The sequence below is a fragment of the Jaculus jaculus genome, chromosome 17 (genome assembly GCF_020740685.1).
Source record: "Jaculus jaculus isolate mJacJac1 chromosome 17, mJacJac1.mat.Y.cur, whole genome shotgun sequence".
Taxonomy (NCBI): Eukaryota; Metazoa; Chordata; class Mammalia; order Rodentia; family Dipodidae; genus Jaculus; species Jaculus jaculus.
In genome coordinates this window covers 54591130-54613000 of record NC_059118.1, presented here as the reverse complement: position 1 = coordinate 54613000, position 21871 = coordinate 54591130, and the positions used below count along the sequence as shown (strand labels likewise).

The window sequence follows — 21871 nt, the reverse complement described above, 5'->3', positions numbered from 1 at the left end:
TATACAAACAATATTAATATAGTTTGTCTAAGTTTCATGTAAGTCATAAATATTTCTTTAGGTAAGCCTTATAATTGTTCAATGGTAAAAGGTATTTATTTAAGAAATTACTTTGTGTGGGTCATACTGTCTCTAATGTAACTCAACAATGACCAATTTTTATTTTATTGGGTTTTTTTGCTTGTTTGTTTTTTGTTTTTCAAGGTAGGGTCTCACTCTAGCTCAGGCTGATCTGGAATTCACTATATAGTCTCAGGGTGGCTTCGAATTCATGGAGATCATCCTAACTCTGCTTCTCAAGTGCTGCGATTAAAGGTGTGCACCACCACGCCCAGCTACTCTTGAGCTATGTATAATCAGTCTCACTCAAGGTTTCACTTAAATAATTGTCTCATTTCTGGTATCTTAAGTTCACTGCTTATAGGGATATTGATACTTAAGACATGTTTCCTGCCCTATAAAAATAACCTTAAATTGCTGTTCTGCTTCCAGTTTGTGGGGTAACTGGTACTTGCATTGGTATGCAGACTAGCCAAAGTTGTTTTCAAACACAGATGCTAAGTTTTTACACTGTCTTGTCTTTTCCTGGTATATAATTTCTAGATTAAATCAACTGCATTTAGTTATTGATAAAATATTGTTTTCAGAGCTACTAAAATATTCTGCCTATACTTATAACTGACACACACTTAAAAGATAGAATGCATATGCTTTCTATGTCCCAGATATGGCTTACACTTGTCACCTGACAACTAAAATATTACTCAGAATGGTTTTAAACTATTGTGTCATTCTCTAAACAGATCTGCTTTGCTAACCAGATATGTTCTGCACCCTTTTTAACTAATCTGTTTTGCTAATCAGATATGTATAGTGTCTCTGAGTGATTATTAACCATATATAGAAGCCAAAATCAATTGGAAACACTGAAGTTAAAAGAATAATCAATATTTTGGTTCCTGCTCCCAGGTCAAAAGGCCACAGGAGATGATGGGACACTTAAAACTTCTAACCTCTGGTAAGTTACCTGTCTTCTTGATCAGAGAGGATGTGGAGACCCAGAAATGAATTCCAAGTCAATGTATCTGCAACAGGAGAGTCACATCGGAGGAAAATCAGTCCTCCAGGTTTCCCCAAAGAGGGAGGGCCATTTGACCAGCATGGCCTTGACTTATCCTAGCAGATGACAATGCTGAGAGTCATATAACTCCTCACAGACCCCTAAAAGTCTCTCCTACAGTGCCATTATTGACCTTCAAAACACAGTTAATTCTGGCAGCCCACATGGTCTTAATCACCCAGTAAGAAAAATATAACTACGAGCCAGGTGTGGTGGTGCACACCTTTAATCCCAGCACTCGGGAGGCAGAGGTAGAAGGATAGCTATGAGTTCAAGGCCACCCTGAGACTCCACAGTGAATTTCAGGTCAGCCTGGGCTACAGTGAGACCCTACCTTGAAAAAAAAAAAAAATATATATATATATATACACACACACACAATATAAACAATGAGTCAGACTAATAGGCTTCCCTGTCTGATGCTGACTTACAATACTAAACTCTAACATTTACTCACACCTTCTGTCTCTGCCTGTTCCTGATTAAGTGACCCCAGCTCCTCCCACATGCCTTAGCCAGAATTAGAGCTATTCCTGGGACCCCCTCCTTCCTTAGCCCTTACCCTATCTCATCCAGGGATAAGTACATTGCCACCCCAATGGGCACTCTCAAACTCTCTTGTGTTCCTACTTTTCCCCTGATCCCAAAATGCCCCTCTGCCTACACTCTTGCCCCAAGCACTCTATCCCTCACCTCTGAGTGCTCATCTTCCCTTTATACCTGGTGTTTTTATCATTGCTGTTGACAAGAGTAACAAGCTCTTTTATGCTCCTTTCTGTCTTCTCATGGGGTGCACAGAGCCCATCTCCATCACCTTTTCTATAACAGGTGTCTGCCAGCAACTGCACTGAAGCCAGCTCAATACAGGGATGGTATGAGAGAAGTCTCTGCTTCACTCAGGACCAAGCTGTAACAACATGCGACATGTGCCATCAATCTCACCACTCTGCCTCCTCATGAAACTGCCTCCTCAACATCTTTCCTGAAGGGAGACCCATCGACTGCATTATCCAGCCTCTTCCATAAGAACTCATCACTTTATGGTCAGCATGAAGAACTTAATCTTCGTCTCTTATCATTAACCAAAGGCTGGAATGTTAGGTTGGGACAGACTCCCAAAATGGAGCAAAAAACTCCAAAATGTAGCAACACAGACATAAGGAAGTAGATTATTCACATTCCTCAAGAAACCACTATCCCCTTCCTTGCCTAACAATACCCCCACACCCCAGGTCATGATTTCCTGCCCCCTTATCTTGTGTTCACTGTTCTGCTGTCACACCCTGGCTATCTTAGATTTCCCCTAAAGAAACCCCCCCCCTTTTTTTTTTAACTTTTCCCTTCCTCACCTTCCCCGACTGAAGAGCTGTATAAAGTGCACTATCCGGAACCTCAGGTTGCCTGTGCTCGGCTCCTGAGAGTCAGACTTGGCAGCTTGTGCTTTTCCAGATAAAAAGCCTCCATCTTTGCCTCACAGTGGTTTGCATGCTCTCGGTCACTCCGGAACCTTACAGTTGTTAGAACCAGAATGTCTCATTTCTGGACTCTTGACTTCCATTTTATTGTAACCCTCTGTTGCCCAAGAGTGACCCAATTAACCGCCCCTCCCCTTTATCACTTTCCAGTAGTGGCCCAAGCCCTGAGGCAAGGTGGACTACTCTGCAATTGAGGAATTCCAATGACACCACAACCACATAAGGGTCCTCTAGTGTGTAAGGGAAGGGGCTTCTGACCTGCTGGTCAGGGCCCTTCTCAGGTTTCCCCGAACAAAGCCTGTCTCTGTTGTTGAGCTGAGTCTTCCCTCTTACTCTTTTTAAAGTTTTTTTTTTTTTTTTTCCTAACACCAGTTTCTGTCAGGTATTAGGTAGCAGCAATGCAAAAATAACACAATACTAGATACATGGTACTTAAAAGTTTATTCTATGTGAATTGAGTATTCAACTTACTGAAATTTCTGTCTCAGTGTGTGTGTGTGTGTGTGTGTGTGTGTGTATTTTTTTTTTCCTAAGCAAATGGGTGATTTTAGGCAGACCAAGCAAAGCTTAGCTTTGTCCAAACAATAGAGATTTCTTTAAAGTAGACAAAATGATATGACATTTTTATAATTTACATATATGTTTGTGTGTGTGCCTGTGAACATATATATATATTGCAGATAAGTTATGTTGCTTGAATAAAGGTTATGAATAATCTAGCCCAACTAAACTAAATTACCTGAATGAGAAATGTTTTTAAAATATGTGCTTTAGGCTGGGCATGGTGGCACATGACTTTAATCCCAGCACTCGGGGGAGGCAGAGGTAGGAGGACTACGTTGAGCTTGAGGCCACCCTAAGACTAAATAGTGAATTCTAGGTCAGCCTGAGCTAGAGTGAGACCCTACCTTGAAAAACAAAAACAAAAACAAAAAATATGTACTTTAGGGTTGGAGAGATCGCTCAGTGGCTAAGGCATTTGCCTGTGAAGCCTAATGAACCAGGTTCAATTCCTCAGTACCCACATAAGCCAGATACACAAGGTGGCACATGCATCTATATTTCATTTGTAGTGGTTGGAGGCACTGGTGCACCCATTCATTCGCACTCACTCTCTTCAATAAACAAATAAAAATATGTGCTTTATTCAGGGAGTTTCATAATCAACTACTTAATTCAACTTTAGCTAGCCTACAATAATACAAATGCAATTGTAATATTAAAAGAAAGTAGCATTTAATGCTGGAAAAGGACAATATATCATAAGACTAAGACTAACAAATCCTTTACCTCTCCAGCATTTGCACATTCTTTGGCTCTTCTGTGAAGTGCAGCCCATGTATCCTCATACCTAAAGAAAGCAAAAATTAAATCAAAATGCAAACACATACTGAAAAGAAATACTATTTACAGATGATTTCATAATATTGATTCCATAAAGAAGAAGCTTCAAAAAATAATTATATACATATATGTATGTGTGTGTATGTGTGTGTGTGTGTGTGAACACACACACATACATATACATATGTATGTAATGTTACAAAGACACAGAAACCAAAACAATTTGAATGGCCACATATGGAATAATGTGAATAACAAAATAAATCCTGGTAGTGGGTTATAACCTGAAGAATAAGACAAACAATCATTAAGACTCAAGAAAACATAAGTAGTTGAAAGAGAAAGCAAGATGAGGTCAGGTATGGTAGTGCACACCTTTAGTTCCAGCACTAGGAGGGCGGGGCTAAAGTACGTATACTGCCTTGAGTTCACGGCCAGCTGGGATTATAGAGAAAATTCCAGAGGAGCCTGAGCTACAGTGAGACCTTGCCTTAAAACAATAATAATTTCTTTTTAATAGGGTCACATTAGATAACCCTGGCTGGCCTGGAGCTGACTACATAGACCAGTCTGAACTTGAATTTGCAGTAATCCTCCAGCTTCTAACTCCAAATAATGGGATTACAGTGTGAGCTAACATAACAGGCTTAAAAAACCTCTTCTCTATACTAGAATCACAATTAGTACTTGTAGAAGCAATAATGAAAACTATAGGTAAATACAACAGGAATTACTGTCAAGAAGGAATTCTAATGGATGTGCAATTAGTGAGTGAAAGTCTGAAGAGAAACAGAGTACCTAAAACAGTAGTAAAATAGTTTCTCCCTACAGAATGCTCACTAACCTGGAGGAAAATAGTCAACAGGAAAAACCTGCCAGATACTTTAACTAAGTGATCAAAAATAACATTAGCTGCCTTCTAATATGATATGCCAAGGACACAAATTACTCTGGCAAAGGTAATAAATTTACACATTAGGAAAGAAGAAAGAACACAAATGGGTAGAAATTTTGCAGAATAACTAACTAGAACTTCAAAGTGACAAGACCATGAAATAGGACGACTCGTGAACTGTTCCAGAATAAAGGAGATGAAAGAGGCCCAGTGACAAAACATGTGTGGTCCTGGATTTGATCTTCATCCAGAAAAAAGTGACATCAGTAGGTAATGATGAATCTAGAATGATATTTGTAGTAATGTCTTTACCAATGTTAATTTCCTGGCTTTAATCATTGTACTATAGTTATGCAAAATGCTAACTCTTAGGGAAACTACAATTCTTTGTTGTAATTTTGCAACATTTTGCTAAGTTTGAAGTTATCTCACAAGGAAAAGCTAAAGCCAGGCGTGGTAGTGCATGCCTTTAATCCCAGCACCCAGGAGGCAGAGGTAAGAGGATCACAGTGGGTTCGAGGCCACCCTGAAACTAGATACTGAATCCCAGGTCAGCCTGAGCTAGAGTGAGACCCTACCTCAGAAAACACACAAAAAAAGGAAAAGTTAAACAGTGCAATTATTATTATTATTATTATTTATTTTTTTATTTTTTTTTATTTGAAAGTGACAGAGAGAGAAAGAGAATGGGTGTGCCAGGGTCTCCAGCACTGCAAACAAAATCCAGACACATGCGCCCCCTTGTGCATCTGGCTAACGTGGGTCCTGGGGAACTGAGCCTCAAACCAGAGTCCTTAGGCTTCACAGACAAGCGCCTAACTGCTAAGCCATCTCTCCAGCCCAAAAGTACAATTTTTGAACTATTATCTATACTGTTCCTAATGTAAAACTTGATTTTTCTATCACTTAAAATTCCATCTCTCAATGTGTTGGAGAGATGGCCCAGCAGTTAAGGGGCATGCCTACAGAGCCTAACACTCAAGGTTTGATTCCTCAGTACCCATGTAAAGCCAGATGTACAAAGTGGTGCATGTATCTGGAATCTGTCTATAGCTAGGCCTTGGTGTGCCCATTCTGTCTCTCTGCTTGAAACTAAGTAAAAATTAAAAAAAAAATAAAATTCTATCTTTCAAGGTGATAAATGTCTAAACAGACATATTAATTTGATGAATTTATAGTACTTCTCTTCATAATAATGAAGAAATTTTTCTACTGAATTAAAAGTGGACATCCCATTTGATAATCCTGACAGACCAACTTGCATCTAATATTGAAAAGTCCTGCACAAGGTACACAATTAGCACAGTCCTTTGTCACTGTTAATTAACAGAAAGCTTGATGTTTTTCTATCATGTATCAGAGTGTGTATCTTTATTGAGTGCCAGGTATTAAGCACCAGAGTTCTGAGATGAACTTTACTTCTGTATCTCTGTTGTTCTGGCCCTAGCACAGAGGGCTTACTCAGTGTCTGCTTAGTAAAGGCATGAGAACACTAATTCCAGATTCACGGCTGCATGGTAAAACTGCCCATCACTTTCTAAGTCAATAGAAAAAAGGAAATTAATCCATTTGCCGTTTAAACTCACAATTTCTTTTCCTACCATCTCATTCCCTCTTACGATGTAAAGGCCTTCCATGCCCTCCTTACATTTCTGTATCAACCTCCCTCACATTAAACTTCTTGCATCAGCACCTACTTTATGATTCCCCAGCTGTACCTGTTACTCTCTGTGTAACCATCTAGATTCTCCCCACCATTCTTTGCTCTCCTGTGAGACTGTTATGCTATTGGACACTGCTGGAGAAAGGCAGCTAATCCATTACAAAGACATGATATCCAACATTGCAAAGGACTTAGCTGCTGGTTAGCAGTTTTTGAAAATTCATTCCTCATTGGATGGTTGCTCCCTGAAGTCCACAAAAATGTTAACATTCCATACAGCCTTGAAATTCATCCCTTTAGTCACTTTCAAAAGCTGGATGGTCTTATACCATTTTACTGACATAAACAACCTGGATATAAACTCCTGCAATTTTTTTCTGTTTCCAAATATCTTTAAAACTAGGAGGATTCAAAATGAAGAAACTACATCCATAATGCAGTAATTCATTCAAACAATTACTGAACATATTCTCAAGTACTACAGAACTAGTGGAAGTGTTCAGTCAGGCAGATCAACATACATGTACATAATTACCTCCTAAGACAGGCACAGCAAACTGCTTCATAAGGCCTTAGAGCTGGAGAACAAAGGAGATGAAGCTATGGTGCTTACCGTTAGGCCAGGATGGGCTCCCAAGAGTCACCATGGTGAGCAGAATGGTGACAGAGGCATAGGAAAGTGGATTATCCACATTCCTCAAGAAACCACCTAGTTCTTATCCCCTCCTTGCCTAACAACGTCCCAGGTCATGGTTTCCTCCCACCTTGTCTCGTAAGACACATGGTCACTGCTCTGGTCTCACACCCTAGCTATTTTAAATGGTTAATGTAATGATCTCCCTTAAAGGAACTTTTCTATTCAACTTAACAAAAAAAAGAGTTCTTTTTCCTTTCCTCACCTTCCCCCAACTGAAAAAGCACTATAAAGCCCACTACCTGAAAACTCAGGTCAGCTGTGCTCCTCTCTTGTAAGCCAGCCCTGGCAGCTCCTACTCTTCCCAAATAAAAGCTTTCAGGGCTGGAGAGATGGCTTAGCAGTTAAGCACTTGCCTGTGAAGCCTAAGGACCGGAGTTCGAGGCTCGATTCCCCAGGACCCACATTAGCCAGATGCACAAGGGGGCACACACATCTGGAGTTCGTTTGCAGTGCTGGAGGCCCTAGCGTGCCCATTTTCTCTCTTTCTTTCTTCCTTTCTCTCTCTCTCTATCTGCTTTGTTCTCTGTGTCTGTCACTCTCAAATAAATAAATAAAATAAAATAAAACATAAAGCTTTCATCTTTGCCTCAGAGTGGTTTGCGTGGTCTTGGTCACTCCCAAACCTTATACTTACAAAGCTATGACCTGGAGGCTGGAGGGAAGAGAGGGAAGCACAGCAATCTGGCTCCCTCACCGACAGAGCCAAGTGCACTGACAGAACCTGCCTGATTCTGTGATGGTTTGTTACTTCAAGGGAAAGGCTTAGGCTTAGAAGGAAAACATTAATTTTGTTCACTCTGGTCTTACTAGAGTAGTAGTGAACCACACCACACAACCCTCCCATGGTCTCATAGCAACAGCCATGTATTTGTTCCCAAAGGAGCTGGTGCGGAACTCAAGACTAGCAACCAGACACTATTCTCCAGTTATTGGAGATCTGTGCTGATTTCTAGTTGTTGAGTCTGACCAGGAAGATGTAGAAATGAGGCAACCACTAATGTGAATCCTTTACACCCCTGATAACAATTGTCAGGGGATTTTCAAGGCCAGTCCTTGGTTTTGGTGTTTCCCACCCCCACCACCATATGCAAAATAAACCCTTCCCTTTCCTAAGCTGCTTCTGGTCAGGTGTTCTATCCCAGCAATGAGAAGGTAACTACTAGAGAAAACTGGTACAAAGTGAAGCTGTTGCTGTAAGGAATCTAACACTGTGGTTTTCAGTATACAGGAACTGACTTACAGGAGGAATATGGAAGGATTGGGGGCTTTGCACTGGCAAAGCATTGAAGTGCTATAAGCAGAACGTGATGAGTCATTCTGGTGAAAGTTTCAAAGACCACAATTCAAAGAGAAGTGTGGGCTGGTTCCAGAGAGGAGAAAGGATGTTATTAGGAACTAGTCTAGAGGCAGTTTATGTGATATTCTGGCTGAGTTCTGCCTGGGCCCTGCAAACCTGAGCAAAGTTGAAGTTAGAAGTGATGGAATGGTATGTTGGCAGAGGAAAGTGCAGAGCAGTATGATATGAAAAGTTAGAAGTTTGGCACAGAAAGGAATATGAACTGAAAGTCTCGGGGCCCAGAGACTACAACCCCTTTAGCTATAGGTGCTCAAGAGATGACCAGCACTGAGGATGGGCCGCTATTCTGCACTGGGACAACAGAGTGTTGATGCTTTTGAAAGGTGGGGCCTGAAGGAATTTCCTGCTTCTCAAAACGGGGTTTTAGTTCCTCTGGATTAACAAATTTGGCAGCATAGCTTACCTGGCAGTAGTTTTGGAAGCATTAAGATGCAGGAAATAGAAGTGCCACAAAGAGCCAGGCATGGTGGCGCATGCCTTTAATCCCAGGGTGGTGCTTTGATTCACATGTCCCCCATAAACCTAGGTGTTCTGAATGCTAGGTTCCCAGCTGATGGACATTTGGGAATTAATGCCTCCTAGAGGCAGTGTATTGTTGGGATGGGCTTATCGGTGTTTATAGCCAGTGTCCCCTTGCCAGTATTTGGAACATTCTCCTGTTGCTATTGTCCATTTTAAGTGGGCCAGGGGGTGATCACCCTGTGCTCACGCCATCCTTTTCCCCTGCCATCATGGAGCTTCCCCCTTGAGCCTATAAGCCAAAATAAACCTCTTTTTCCCACAAGCTGCTCTTGGTTGGGTGATTTCTACCAGCAATGCAAACCTGACTGCAATACCAGCACTCGGGAGGCAGATGTAGGAGGATCGCTGTGAGTTTGAGGCCACCCTAAGACTACATAGTGAATTCCAGGTCAGCCTGGGCCAGAGTGAGACTCTACCTCAAAAAAAAAAAAAAAAAAAAAAAAAAAAATCGTCACAAAGAACACCCAGTTCTGGAGTTGGTTTCTAAGGCAATATGAGGCAAGTTTAAAGTCACTGCATGGAGACCATGAGGGGCCATTGCATGAAGCTGTGAGGATGAACCATGGATTGCAGTGGAGAACCCAGGATGTTGAAGATACAAGGACTATGGGATAGCCAACAAGTAGAGCTGTGGGTCAGGGTGGATTCTGCTATGGCTGGAGTAGCAGAGTTGCCCAAGTCTTTTGGAGCCCAGAGGATCACATCATGAATCTAAAAGCCCAAAATGGAGCTGCAAGATTTGATGTTGGTCATGCTGGTTTTTGATCAAATCTTTGCATCTGTACTTGGTCCAATCTTTCCTTGCTATGTCCTCATTCACTCCTTTTGGAACAAGAATGTTTCTTCCTCTGTGCCATTATGTGTGAGAAGTATGTAACTGGAGCTTTGATTTACAGGGCTCACAGCTAACTGTCTTGAGTCTCAGATGAGGCTCTGGACTTTTAAATAGTGTTGACTGTAAAGAATATGAGAACTTTTGTAGTTGAACTGGATGCATTTTGCACCATGACAAGTCTATGAGGCTATGGGAGCCAGGACAGAATGTGGTAAATTTGGATGTAAATGCTCCCCATAGCCTCACGTATTTGTGATTAAGCCTCACACTTAGTCCCCAGCTACTGGCACCTTCAAAAGGTGAAGCCTTGCTTGAGAAGGAATGTCACTAGGGTGAACCTTGAGGTTTATCAGCCCAGCCCCTCTGGGTGTCTGGAACTAGCTCACTCTTGCTGCTTCTTCCTTGCTGATGATGTGATGCCCAACTGTCTATTTCTACTATGCTTTCCCCATCATGACAAAGCTTCCCTCAACATTGTGAGCTGAGATGAACCATTACCTTCCATAAGCTGCTTTTGGTTAGATACTTTGTTCCAGCAATGAGAAGGTTCTGCTAAAGCAGCCATACATATAAGGAAATTTATGAGATGGAGATAGATTGGGAGAATAGCTCAGTGGTAGAGCACTTACCTACCACAAGCATGACCTTAGCTGGGCAAGATCTTAGCACTCACAGGATAAGGTAGGAGGATCTCCATGAGTTTAAGGCCAGGCTAGGCTAGAGTAAGACCCTGCCTCAAAAAAAAAAAAAAAAAAAAAAAGCCCCCTCCCTCTCAAAAAAAAAAAAAAAAAACACCTAGTTTCACTCACCAGCATAGGTACGTGTACCAGTGGTGGTTTTTGTTTTTTGAGGCATGTTCTCATGTAGCCCAGGCTGGCTTTGAACTCGATTCCCCTGCTTCCACCTCCCAAGTGTCAAGATTACAAGCATGAGCTACTACACCCAACAAACCAGTAGTTTCCACCACACTTCCTTTCATGTTCACTTATGCTTTTCACCCAACAAACCCAAGCAAGAAATTAGACTCAACCTAGAATAAGAAAAATTACTAGATTTAGCAACTATAAAAGGAAATCCAATTAAAAGCTAAAACATAGGAATGGATGGCTATGTAGAAATGGAAACAGGTTAAGTAGCTATCTTCTACTGCACATGCTTATAAAATGTCTACAAAGAACTGCACTAACAATATAAATATGTCATATGCTTGCTTTATTTTGAAGGAAGGAGGGAGAGAAGAAAAGGGGGGGGAGGGGGGGAGGGAGAGAGATACAGGACGAACAGGTACTCAAGGGCCTCCAGCCATTGCAAACAAACTCCAGATGTATGTACCACTTTGTGCAGCTGGCTTTATGTGGGGAATTGAATCCTGTCATGCAAGCTTTGTAAGCAAGTGCCTTTAACAGCTAAGCCACATCCTCAGCCCATTTTTTAAAAAACATTTTTTATTTATTTGTACGCACAGAGAGTGAGGCAGGGGAAGAGAATGGGGACACCAGGGCCTCTTGCTGCAGTAAACTAACTCCCAATGCATGCACTACTCATCTGGCTTTACATGGGGACTGGGGAAGCAAACCCAGGCAAGCAGGCTTTGCAAGCACACACCTTTAACCACTGAGCCATCTCCTCAGCCTTATATTTATTTTATGATAGCTCTGGTATAACTAACAGTCTATATAATTCATCCTTTTGAAATGAATTCTTCAGTAATTTTTATATTAACAAAATTATACAACTATTTTATTATATTCATAAACTTATATATTTTTACTATACTATATTCACAAAAGTAAAATTATATATTTTACTATTTATAAAATTGTACAGTGTACACAAACTCTAATAAAACATTTTCATCAGCCTGGAGAAATGGCTTAACGGTTAATGCACTTGCCTATGAAACCTAGAGACCAAGATTCAATTCCCCAGGACCCACATAAGCCAGATGCACAAAGTGGCACATGCTTCTGGAGTTCATTTACAATGGCTAGAGGCCTTGGTATGCCCATTCTCTCTCAAATAATAAAATTTTCATCACTCAAAATAGAAACTTCATACATATTAGCAGTGACCACACATCCTCATCTCCTCTCCAAACACTGGTCCTCACTAATCTTTTGTCCCTGCAGTTTGCTGCTTCTGGAGAAACCATGCAAGACTCATATAATCTGTGCTCCTTTTGAGGGCACCTGTCACTTAGCATAGCATTTTAAGTTTCATTTATGTTGTAGCATACATCCATCTTTCATTCTATCTTTGTGGCTGAACAACATTCTATTATATGCACATTTAGTTGATGGGCATGGATGCTATTTCTATTTTCCAGTTACTGTGACTATTACTACTACTCCACACATTCAGGGTTCAGGTACAAGTTTGGGGGTTTTTGTTTGTTTTTCAAGGTACGATTTCACTCTAGCCCAGGCTGACCTGGAATTCACTATGTAGTCTCAGGGTTGCCTCAAACTCATGGCAATCCTCCTACCTCTGCCTCCCAATTATTGGGATTAAAGGCGTGCATCACCACGCCCAGCAAAGTACAAGTTTTTATGTGGGTATGTCTGTTTGTTTCCTTCCTTCATCCCTTCCTCCCTACTTCCTTTCTTCCTTCATTCTTTCCTTTCTTCAGTCATTCCTTCCTCCCTTTCTCCTTTCCTTCTTCCTTCTTTATGAAACCCAGTCTCATTATGTAGCACTGCACTGAAACTCAGAATCCCCCTGCCTCAGCATCCCAAGTACTGGGAATATGGGTAAGTGCTACCACACCTAAGTCTAGATATATATTTTCAACTCTCTTAGAGCAAAATTGCTGGATTACATTATAATTTCATATCTAACTTTTTGAGAAATTATCTAAGTGTTTTCCAAAGTGATTGCATTAGTTTACATGTCTACAAACAATACCTAAGAGTGTTGATTCCTCTAGGTCCTTACCAGTATTTGGAACAGTACAGCTTTTTGGATAGAGAGGTGCTACTATGTGGGAAGTGGTTCTTCAGGGTGCTTCTGATGTGCATTTCTCTATCAGTGCTGAGTATCATCTTGTATTCTTGATGGCCATTTGTATATCTTCTCTGAGAAACGTCTAGAAATCTCACGTCTATTACCTCACTAGGCTGTGTTTCTATTGCTGAGTTATATTCTTTTTTTTGCTTGTTTGTTTTGTTTTGTTTTCGAGGTAGGGTCTCACTCTAGCCCAGGCTAAGTTATAGTCTTTATGTATTCTGCCCTGGTATGGTGGTGCATACCTTTAGACCCAGCACTTGGGAGGCAGAGGTAGGTGGGTTGCCATGAGTTTGAGGCCACCCTGAGACTACACAGTGAATTCCAGGTCAGCCTGGGCTAGAGTAAGACCCTACCTCAAAAAACAAAACAACAACAAAAAATATTTATATATTCTTTATGTATTCTACATACAAGCCTTTTATCAGACATACAATCTTTCATTCTGTGGGTTGACTTTCTAGATGGCATTCAGACCCTAAAGTTCTTAATTTTGTTGTGTCTAATTTACCTATTTTTTTACTTGTGTTTTATTATCATTTTAATATTAATATTTAAATGGGGCTAGAGAGATGGTTCATCAGTTAAAGCGCTTGCCTGCAAAATCAAAGGACCCAGGTTCAGTTCCTCAGTACCCACGTAAAGCCAGATGCACAAGGTATGTGTATGTAATAGAGGCCCTGGCACAACAATTCTCTATCTACCCCCCTCTCAAATAATAAATAATAAACAATTTTTTAATATTAATATTAGAACTTTTTTTGTTTTTCAGAGGTAGAGTCTCACTCTACCCCAGGCTGACCTAGAACTCACACTGATCCTCCTACTTCTGCTTCCCCAGCACTAAGATTAAATGTGTGCTACCACACCCAGCATGTCATTTGTTTCAGTCAGGTTTGCATTGCTGACAGAAATCGCCTGACCAAGAGCACCTTGTGGGGGAAAAAAAGGTTTATCTTGGCTTACAGACTTGAGGGGAAGCTACGTGATGGCAGGGAAAATGGCAACATGAGCAGAGGGTGGACATCATCCCCTCGCCAACATCAGGTAAACAACAGCAATAGAAGAGTGTGCCAAACACTGGCAAGGGGACACTGGCTATAACACCTATAAGCCCACCCCCAATGATGCACTGCCTCCAGGAGGCATTAATTTTCAAATGTCATCAGCTGGAGACCTAGTATTCAGAACACATAAATTTAGGGGGACACCTAAATCAAGCCACCATGTTATTTTAATATTAATTTGTATGTTCATAAAAATGGATTGGAAAATAAATAGCATAAAATTAAGACTCAAAGAGACCACAGCTGGGGTGATAGCTCAGTTGGTAGAATGTTGGTCTAGCAAGCACAAAGCCCTTGGTTAATCCTCAGCTCCACATGAGACCAGGTGTGGCAGTACACAACTGTAATCTTAGCACTAGGGAAGCACAGGCGGAAGAATTAGTAAATTCAAGATCATCTTCAACTTCACAGCAAGTAGGCCAGCATAAGCTACATGAGACCAGTAGCAACAAACCAAACCTGAATAATTAGAATCAGTTTGGTTTTTCTTTCTTTTTTTTTTTTTTTTTTTTTTTTGTGGTTTTTCAAGGTAGGGTTTCACTCTGGCCCAGGGTGACCTAGAATTAACTATGTAGTCTCAGGTTGGCCTCAAACTCATGGTGATCCTCCTACCTCTGCCTCCTAAATGCAGGGATTAAAGGTGTGCGACACCACGCCTAGCTGGTTTTTCTTTTTACCAGAAAAATCATATATATAATAAAAGCACACAATAAAGCATCCACCAGAAAATAAATAGTGATTTATCTGTCTGAAGTCTGAATGACTTTTGAACTGACCAGTGAAAAGTACAAGCCTTCAAAGAATAGCAGTCGTAAATAATTTCTAATCATTGCGTTAGGTAAAGCTTAGCCGGTTTAAGGTTTCATCTATAAAGTTGTAAAGTATTTTTAGACAGCATTTAGAAGTATGACTTTCTTCTCTAAAGGAACTTTTACCTGCTAAGTAATTCTAGTCCAGCAGAATATTTCAGCAAATATGGAGCAGTCCTGTCAAAACAAACACTTAATTTAGTCAACTTAAAAAAAAGTTTCCAGCCTGTGGCTACAGAACAAGTTCCAGGCCAACCTGGCTAAAGTGAGACACTGTCTTGGAAAAAGAAAAAGTTACACACAAATATTTTGGCACTGTCAGTTATTGTGTGAGTTATTTTATTTACTTATTTATTTTGAAGGCAGAGTCTCACTCTAGCCCAGGCTGACCTGGAATTCACTCTGTATTCTCGGGGTGGCCTCAAACTTGTGGCGATACTCCTACCTCTGCATTCCAAGTGCTGGGATTAAAGGCACATGCCACCACTTTGGCTTTTGTGTGAGTTATTTTAAAACTACTAATGGGGCTGAAGTGATGGCTCAGCAGTTAAAGGCATTTGCTTGCAAAGCCTGCTGGCCGGGGTTTAATTTCTCACCAGATGCAAAAAGTGACACATGCATCCGGAGTACATTTGCAGCAGCAAGAAGCGCTGATACACCCTATATGAGTGCTCTCTTTCTAAAATAAATAAATACAATTAGTTTTTAAAAATTAAAATTACTAATGACAAGTTACCTAAGCTTTCAGAAAAATATAATTCAGAAATAATGTACTATACCAACCAAAACTTTGTTATGCAGCAATTATCTTAGTATATAATACAATAAATATTTTAACATAATACTAGATAAAAAGAAAATGAATAACCAAAGTATATCATATCCTGCTTTAGAGTGAATTTAGTCACGTTTTACTATACAAGTGAAGAAAGCAGCTACAATTCCAGTGTTCTCCTACAAAACACTTAACACAGCTAAAGAGACTCACTTGCCAAGTTCTGTTGTATTATTAATTTTCCTTTCAATTATTAAGAAGTTTTAGTTGGGTCTTAATATACAAGTTAAAATAATCGGGTGTGGTCAAATAATGACTATTGATTGTAAAATGACTGCATTTTTTAACTATTGCACAAGTTTATTACAAAATTATAATATAAAATTTAGAAAGAATCAATCAACTATTTTATAGTCAGGTGCCCTCAGTAAACCTAAAGCCCATGAAGTAATTCTATTATTATGAATATAATCAACAATTATATGAAATTCAAGTCATGGTGAATGAAGATCTTGGCACAAGCTTACCTGGGTTTGCCTTTGACTTTTGCTTCTCTTGACTTGTCACTTAATGTCTTCAGCCTGTAATTCAACAAAAATATAATGTATTTTTATAGGTCAAGATTTCCTACCACAAGTTTTCATTGCTTTTACAATTTTAGATGGGCTAACTCATCTTTATTTTTTAAGTTTACAGGTTTATTACATATATAGGTAGAACTTAACAGGAGGTAGAAGAAAAAAGTTTGTAAAACAAAAATGGGGGTGGAGTGGGGTGGTGGGTCAGAGGATAAAGCATTTGCTGCACAAGGCAAACCCTGTCCTCGCAGCCTGAGAGCTGGGAGGTTGAGACAGAACAGTGAGGGAGCCTGCCTCACACAGGCAAGGACTGGCCTTCGAATGCTATGCATGCTGTGGCTCACACACACCTGCACTCACACCAGATGTCATCCTCCTGCCTCAGACTACAAGTCTTCTGTAATGAAAAGTTTGCAATGTATTTTTAAAAGCTTAAAACACATGAGTGTGATACTACAAAGTAGTGCAATAAAAGTGATCAATTAAGCAAGGCATTAAAGGTTCCCTATTACCACGCCCTGAGCTGCCTTTCCAGCTGATTCCATTTCACTTTCACCCAAATCTATTACAATCCTTGCTCCAAGGTCCAGCTGGTCCATCTGAGGGCACCCACAACACAGAGGGCTCATCCTCTGGGCTCACACACCCACCTCCTCCCATGTCTTTAACTCTTGGTTCATTCGGCTCTGCTTTGTTACCAGCTGAGGGCATCAGAGGGCAGAGACAGCTTCAGCAGCTTGGCAGCTCCAAGCAAAACCTACTCAATGGACCTCAAGTGCTTAGTCTACGTTGTGGGAAACTATGGACACTGTCTCTCTGAACTGGCCACGCTGTAAATTAAATGACACTATCTTCTTCTTTGCGCAGATTGGCACAATGGAAAAGGAGAAAGGAAGATAAATACTGGGCAAGGGTAGAGGTCAGGAGTAGTGGTGGCTTTGGGGCAGGGAGGGAGCATCCACTCTAGTTGCAATAAATAAGTTTTTTTAGCCCTAACCACAGAAACCCACAGCATGACAAACGGGAAACACAAGCTTGTGGCAGCCAGCTGGAAACCTTTAGTAAACCAGAGTTTCAGTTCCCTGAAGCGCTACATAGGCCTAAATACCTCAGTCCTGAGGCTTCTGGTCACAACTGCGTAGAAGGTAAGACAGGCCCAAGTGTACGTGACTTATGTGCTTCCTTCCATATATCTAAATGTTTGCCTTGAGACTCAAGCAATGCCAGACGTGGTGGCACCCAACACTTGGGAGGCAGAGGTAGGAGTATCACCAAGAGTTTGAGGCCACCCTAAGACTACAGAGTGAATTCCAGAACAGCCTGGGTTACAGGGAGGCACTACTTTGAAAAACCAAAAACAAAAAATTTCAAGCAGATCTCTTAAAAAATAAAAAAAGTGAATGTTCTATGAGAACCAACGCCTAAAATGCTCCAAGAAAAAGAGATCACAGTGAGAGAAAGATCTCTACCTGAGACCAGAACCACTGCTCTAGTCCTGGGGCTTTGGGCTGGCCCACCCCCTTCTTGGGCAGCTTGTCTAAGTCTTCCAAAACTGCTGGCATTAAGACAAGTAGATAGAGAAGGCCACAAGTGGCCATGAGGCTGTGAATTCTATCACCAGCACTGTAGAACAAAACAGGAAAAAAAAAAAAAACGCCAAGCCCAGGAACTTTGGGTTCCTTCAGAGCATAATTAGTTGCTACCCCGTCCTTTCAGGATCATGATCATAGGTGCTGGGGAGATAGCTCAGTGGGTAAGAGCTTGCTGCACAAGCACGAAGACCAGTCTTTGGATCCCCAGTGGATCCCCAGCATCCACACAAAAAGCCAGGTGTTGCAGCACAAACCTGTAACCCAGAACTGAGAAGCCAGAAACAGGAGAATTCCCACGACTTGCCCGTCAGCCAAAAACAGCAAACTTGAGTTGAGGTTTCGGTGAGACTGTCTCAAGGAAATACAGCAGAACAATAGAATAGACCTAATGTCCTCTGGCTTCCACAGGCACAAGCACATTGTTACACATATATACGCAACTAACACACACACACACACACACACAAACCAGAATCATGCTTAAGTATGAATGGAATATTGGTATTCATTGTGTTCACTGGACATGGTTTAGCTACTAATGTGACATACTCTGAGAATTAAAGAATCAAAAAAAAAAAAAAAAGAATCAATACGTTGGGCTAGAGAGATGGTTCAGTGATTAAGGCACTTGCCTGTAAAGCCTAAAGACCCCAGTTCAACTCCCTAGTAGCCACGTAAAGCCAGATGCACAAAGTGGCACATGCATCTGGAATTCATTTACAGGGGCTAGAGGCCCTAGCGTGCCCATTCTTATCCTCCCTCATTCCCTTTCCCTTCTCCCTCTTTTTCTCTGCACAAGCCTTTAATCACAGCACTCAGGAGGCAGAGGTGGGAGATCGCTGTGAGTTCAAAGCCCTCCTGAGACTACATAGTGAATTCCAAGTCTGCTTGGGCTAGAACAAGACCCTACCTCAAAAAAAAAAAAAAAAAAAAAAAAGCAATTTGCTGAGTTAGGCTCCATGCACATAAATTTTCAGATACTGAAAATGAGCAGAAAACCTGAGGATGCTGCTCGTGGCCATGCTGAAGGAGCCCATAGTCTATTGACTGCAACTTGAGCACTGACTACACATTTAAGTTTATTTTCAAAGGCAGCTGCTCTGGCTGCCATACACTTGCTTTACCTGCCAAGGGCCTTACAGGTACACCAAGCCCAACTTGATAGCTCTGGAAGATGTCTATCCTGTCCTCTTTCATTTCAACTCTTCCATACCTCTTAACAGCAGACACTGTGCTTCACTTCACTTTTTCTCACTAACAAAAAACAGTCATGGGGCTGGAGAGATGGCTTAGCGGTTAAACGCTTGCCTGTGAAGCCTAAGGATCCCGGTTCGAGGCTCGGTTCCCCAGGTCCCACGTTAGCCAGATGCACAAGGGGGCGCACGCGTCTGGAGTTCGTTTGCAGAGGCTGGAAGCCCTGGTGCACCCCTTCTCTCTCTCTCCCTCTATCTGTCCTTCTCTCTGTGTCTGTCGCTCTCAAATAAATTTAAAAAAAAATTTAAAAAAAAAACAGTCATGAACATAAAACCAGGTGAATGGCAAGCTGAATGTGGAAGGATTTAAGATGCATTGTGGGACTTGTTAGTTGTCCCCGTGGCCCTGCACAGGAACCTGAAGACTTGAGCACAGTGAATATCAAGACTGGAGCTGCTGCTTAGCTGGCAGACAGGCAGAAATTGGAGTTATTTCCTTGCCAAGTAAGAGGGGACTAGCACACAGTCTGGAGGTTGGTCAGCTAAGTGATCTGTATAAAAAGGAAGCCAGGGCTGGAGAACAGCTTAGCAGTTAAGGCACTTGCCTGCAAAGCCAAAGGACCCAGGTTCAACTCCCCAGGACCCACAGAAGCCAGATGCAAAAGGTCTGGAGTTCATTTGCAGCAGGTGAAGGCCCTGATGTGCCCACTCTCTCTATCTGCCTGTTCTTCTTTCTCTCTCAATTAAATTAAATTAAATTAAAAAGAAAGCCAACATAGGACTTACATGGAATGAAGCCTTCTCAGGATATCTGATTCTCAACTGGCCCAGGCAAAGGCATCAGTTTCCAGAAACTTCTAACCAGATCTCCTACAGTCCTCTCCCTAAACTCTAACCCTTTACAGGATGGTGTGGGCCTGGGCAGTCCACAACCCTAAGAAATCTAAGCCAATTCCTGGAACATGAGCAGGTTCTGAGACAACAGTGTGATACACGCTTAGAGCAACTACTAAGGACTGCTATGCCATCAAGGAATTTCTTGAAGCAAGCAGTAACAGGAGTCCACCCAAAAATGTTTTATTCAAGGGTACTCTCGTGCTACAAGGAGGCACCTAGCAGCACACCAAAATTTTTTAAGTTTATATTCTGGAAAGAAAAAAGTTACTTTTTCTAAATGTACAGGGAGGGGAAAAAAAAACCTGCAAGCATGCAATAATACCCATCAATGAATAATTCTTGTGCACCTATATTATCATCAAGAATACCAAGCTAAAAATTATCAAAAATGTGACAATATAAGTGGTAAAGTTCAAGTACTCGCCAGCTTGTTACTATTCAATAGGTAAACAGTATCCTAAGAGTTCAGGCAACATGTTTCCTGCTAAGAACTTAAAACGGTATAACAGAGATCCTTGGATTGAGAACATTCTCCATATGGATATGTAAAATACAGGAGACAACATCAGCCTGGTTTGGTGGCAATATACCTGTAATACCAGCACCAACCAGGAGGCTGCGGCAGGAGGACTGCAACAAGTTCAAGGCCAGCCTGGGCTAGTGTAACACGGTGTCTCAAAAAAAAAAAAAAAGAAAGAAAGAAAGAAATAGGGCTGGAGAGATGGTTTAGTGGTTAAGTTGCTTGCCTGCAAAGCCTAAGGACCCAGGTTCAATTCCCTAGACCCCATATATGCCAGGTGTACATGGTGGCACATGCGTCTGGAGTTTGTTTGCAATGGCTACAGCCCTGACACACGCATTCTCCCTCTCTATAATCTAACTCTTTCTCCTCTCTCTGGTAAATAAATTTAAAAAATTTAAAGAAATTACGAAAAGATGACAGATCCTTTATTAAATGTGGTATTTTTCTGAAGCAATAAAAAATGAAGTAAATTAAGTACTTATAGCCACAGTGACAATGACCCTGTTTGGCTTGCAGTCTCAATCGTATGTGAGAAATGAAGTCATTATACCCATTTTACAGTTGCTGAAGCACTAAGGTAAGGCAAGAGTCCGGGTCCGCTTGAGCGATGGGGCCTGGACGAGTCCCAGTCAAGTTCTCAGACCTGACGGAACACTTCGATCACCGGAGGAACTTTTTACAACTCTGTCCCCTGACACTCGGGCTCAACTGCTCCTCCAAGAGCCCCGAGGATGGAGAGAGATCGCGCGAGGTTCCCGGACGCGCGCCAAGTTCGGGAAGCTCCAGCTCCCAGCTCCCAGCTCCCAAGCCCGGGGGTCGAGCGTGGCTGCGGGCGCCAGGGCGAGAGCTCGGCCCAGGGCGAAGGTGGAGGGCGGGCTGCAGGCGACGGCCGCCGGCCGGGCGCGGGGTTTCGGGGCGCCGCTCTCCGCCCGGCCGGGCCTGGCCGGGTCGAGCCGCGGGCAGCAGCGGCGGGCGGGAGGGTCCGCGCCGCGCCCGCAGCAAAGCGACTCCGCGCCGACGCCGGGAAGTCGGCCCGTCTCCCCGCGCGGGGCGCCGGGCGGGGGGGACCGGCCCCAGCGGCAGCCCCGCCCGTCGGCCCGCGGGTCCCTTCCGGTCGCCCACCGCGTACCCACCCGGAGGTGAAATCCTGCTGCACGCTCAGCAGCCGCTCGCGTAGGGTCTCCAGCATCGCCGCCGCGTCTCCTCCCCTCAGGCCTCGCACGGCCCCGGCCTCGCTCAACCGGCTCCCTGTCACGCGAGCGCCCCTCACGCCCTCCGCCCCGCCGGCCGGCCGCGCCCCCGGCTCTCGGCCAACCCGCGCCTTCCGCGCCCCCGACCCCGCCGGCCGCGCGCGCCCCGCCCCCTCCGCGCGCCCCGCCCCGCCCCCAGCGCGCCAGGCCCGCGCAGCCGCAGTGGAGCTCTTCGCAAAAGGGGCGGGGCCTTGGCGGACCGCGGCTAGCAGCTCTGTACGGTTCTATTGGAAGGAAGCGTTAGGTCGGTTCTCCTTTGAGTAACGAGTTGGATTT

At 42.6% G+C, this 21871-nt stretch overlaps 1 protein-coding gene across 2 annotated transcripts in view; it reads right to left on the bottom strand.

Annotated features, from left to right (window-relative positions):
• Nucleotides 1-21607, bottom strand: part of Dtnbp1 (dystrobrevin binding protein 1) — a 164733-nt gene extending 143126 nt beyond the window's left edge. The window contains exons 1-4 of one of the 2 annotated variants that reach the window (XM_045136485.1): nucleotides 21479-21607; nucleotides 16090-16143; nucleotides 14914-14964; nucleotides 3886-3946 (exon numbers count right to left, since the gene is read on the bottom strand). In XM_045136485.1, coding sequence (XP_044992420.1) covers nucleotides 3886-3946; nucleotides 14914-14964; nucleotides 16090-16143; nucleotides 21479-21534 — 222 coding nt within the window. In that variant the 5' untranslated portion in view covers nucleotides 21535-21607. Of the gene's footprint in view, nucleotides 1-3885; nucleotides 3947-14913; nucleotides 14965-16089; nucleotides 16144-20895; nucleotides 21150-21478 lie in introns of those variants that run through there. The other variant, XM_045136486.1, reaches the window with a different exon arrangement.
• Between the last annotated feature and the right edge of the window lie 264 nt (nucleotides 21608-21871).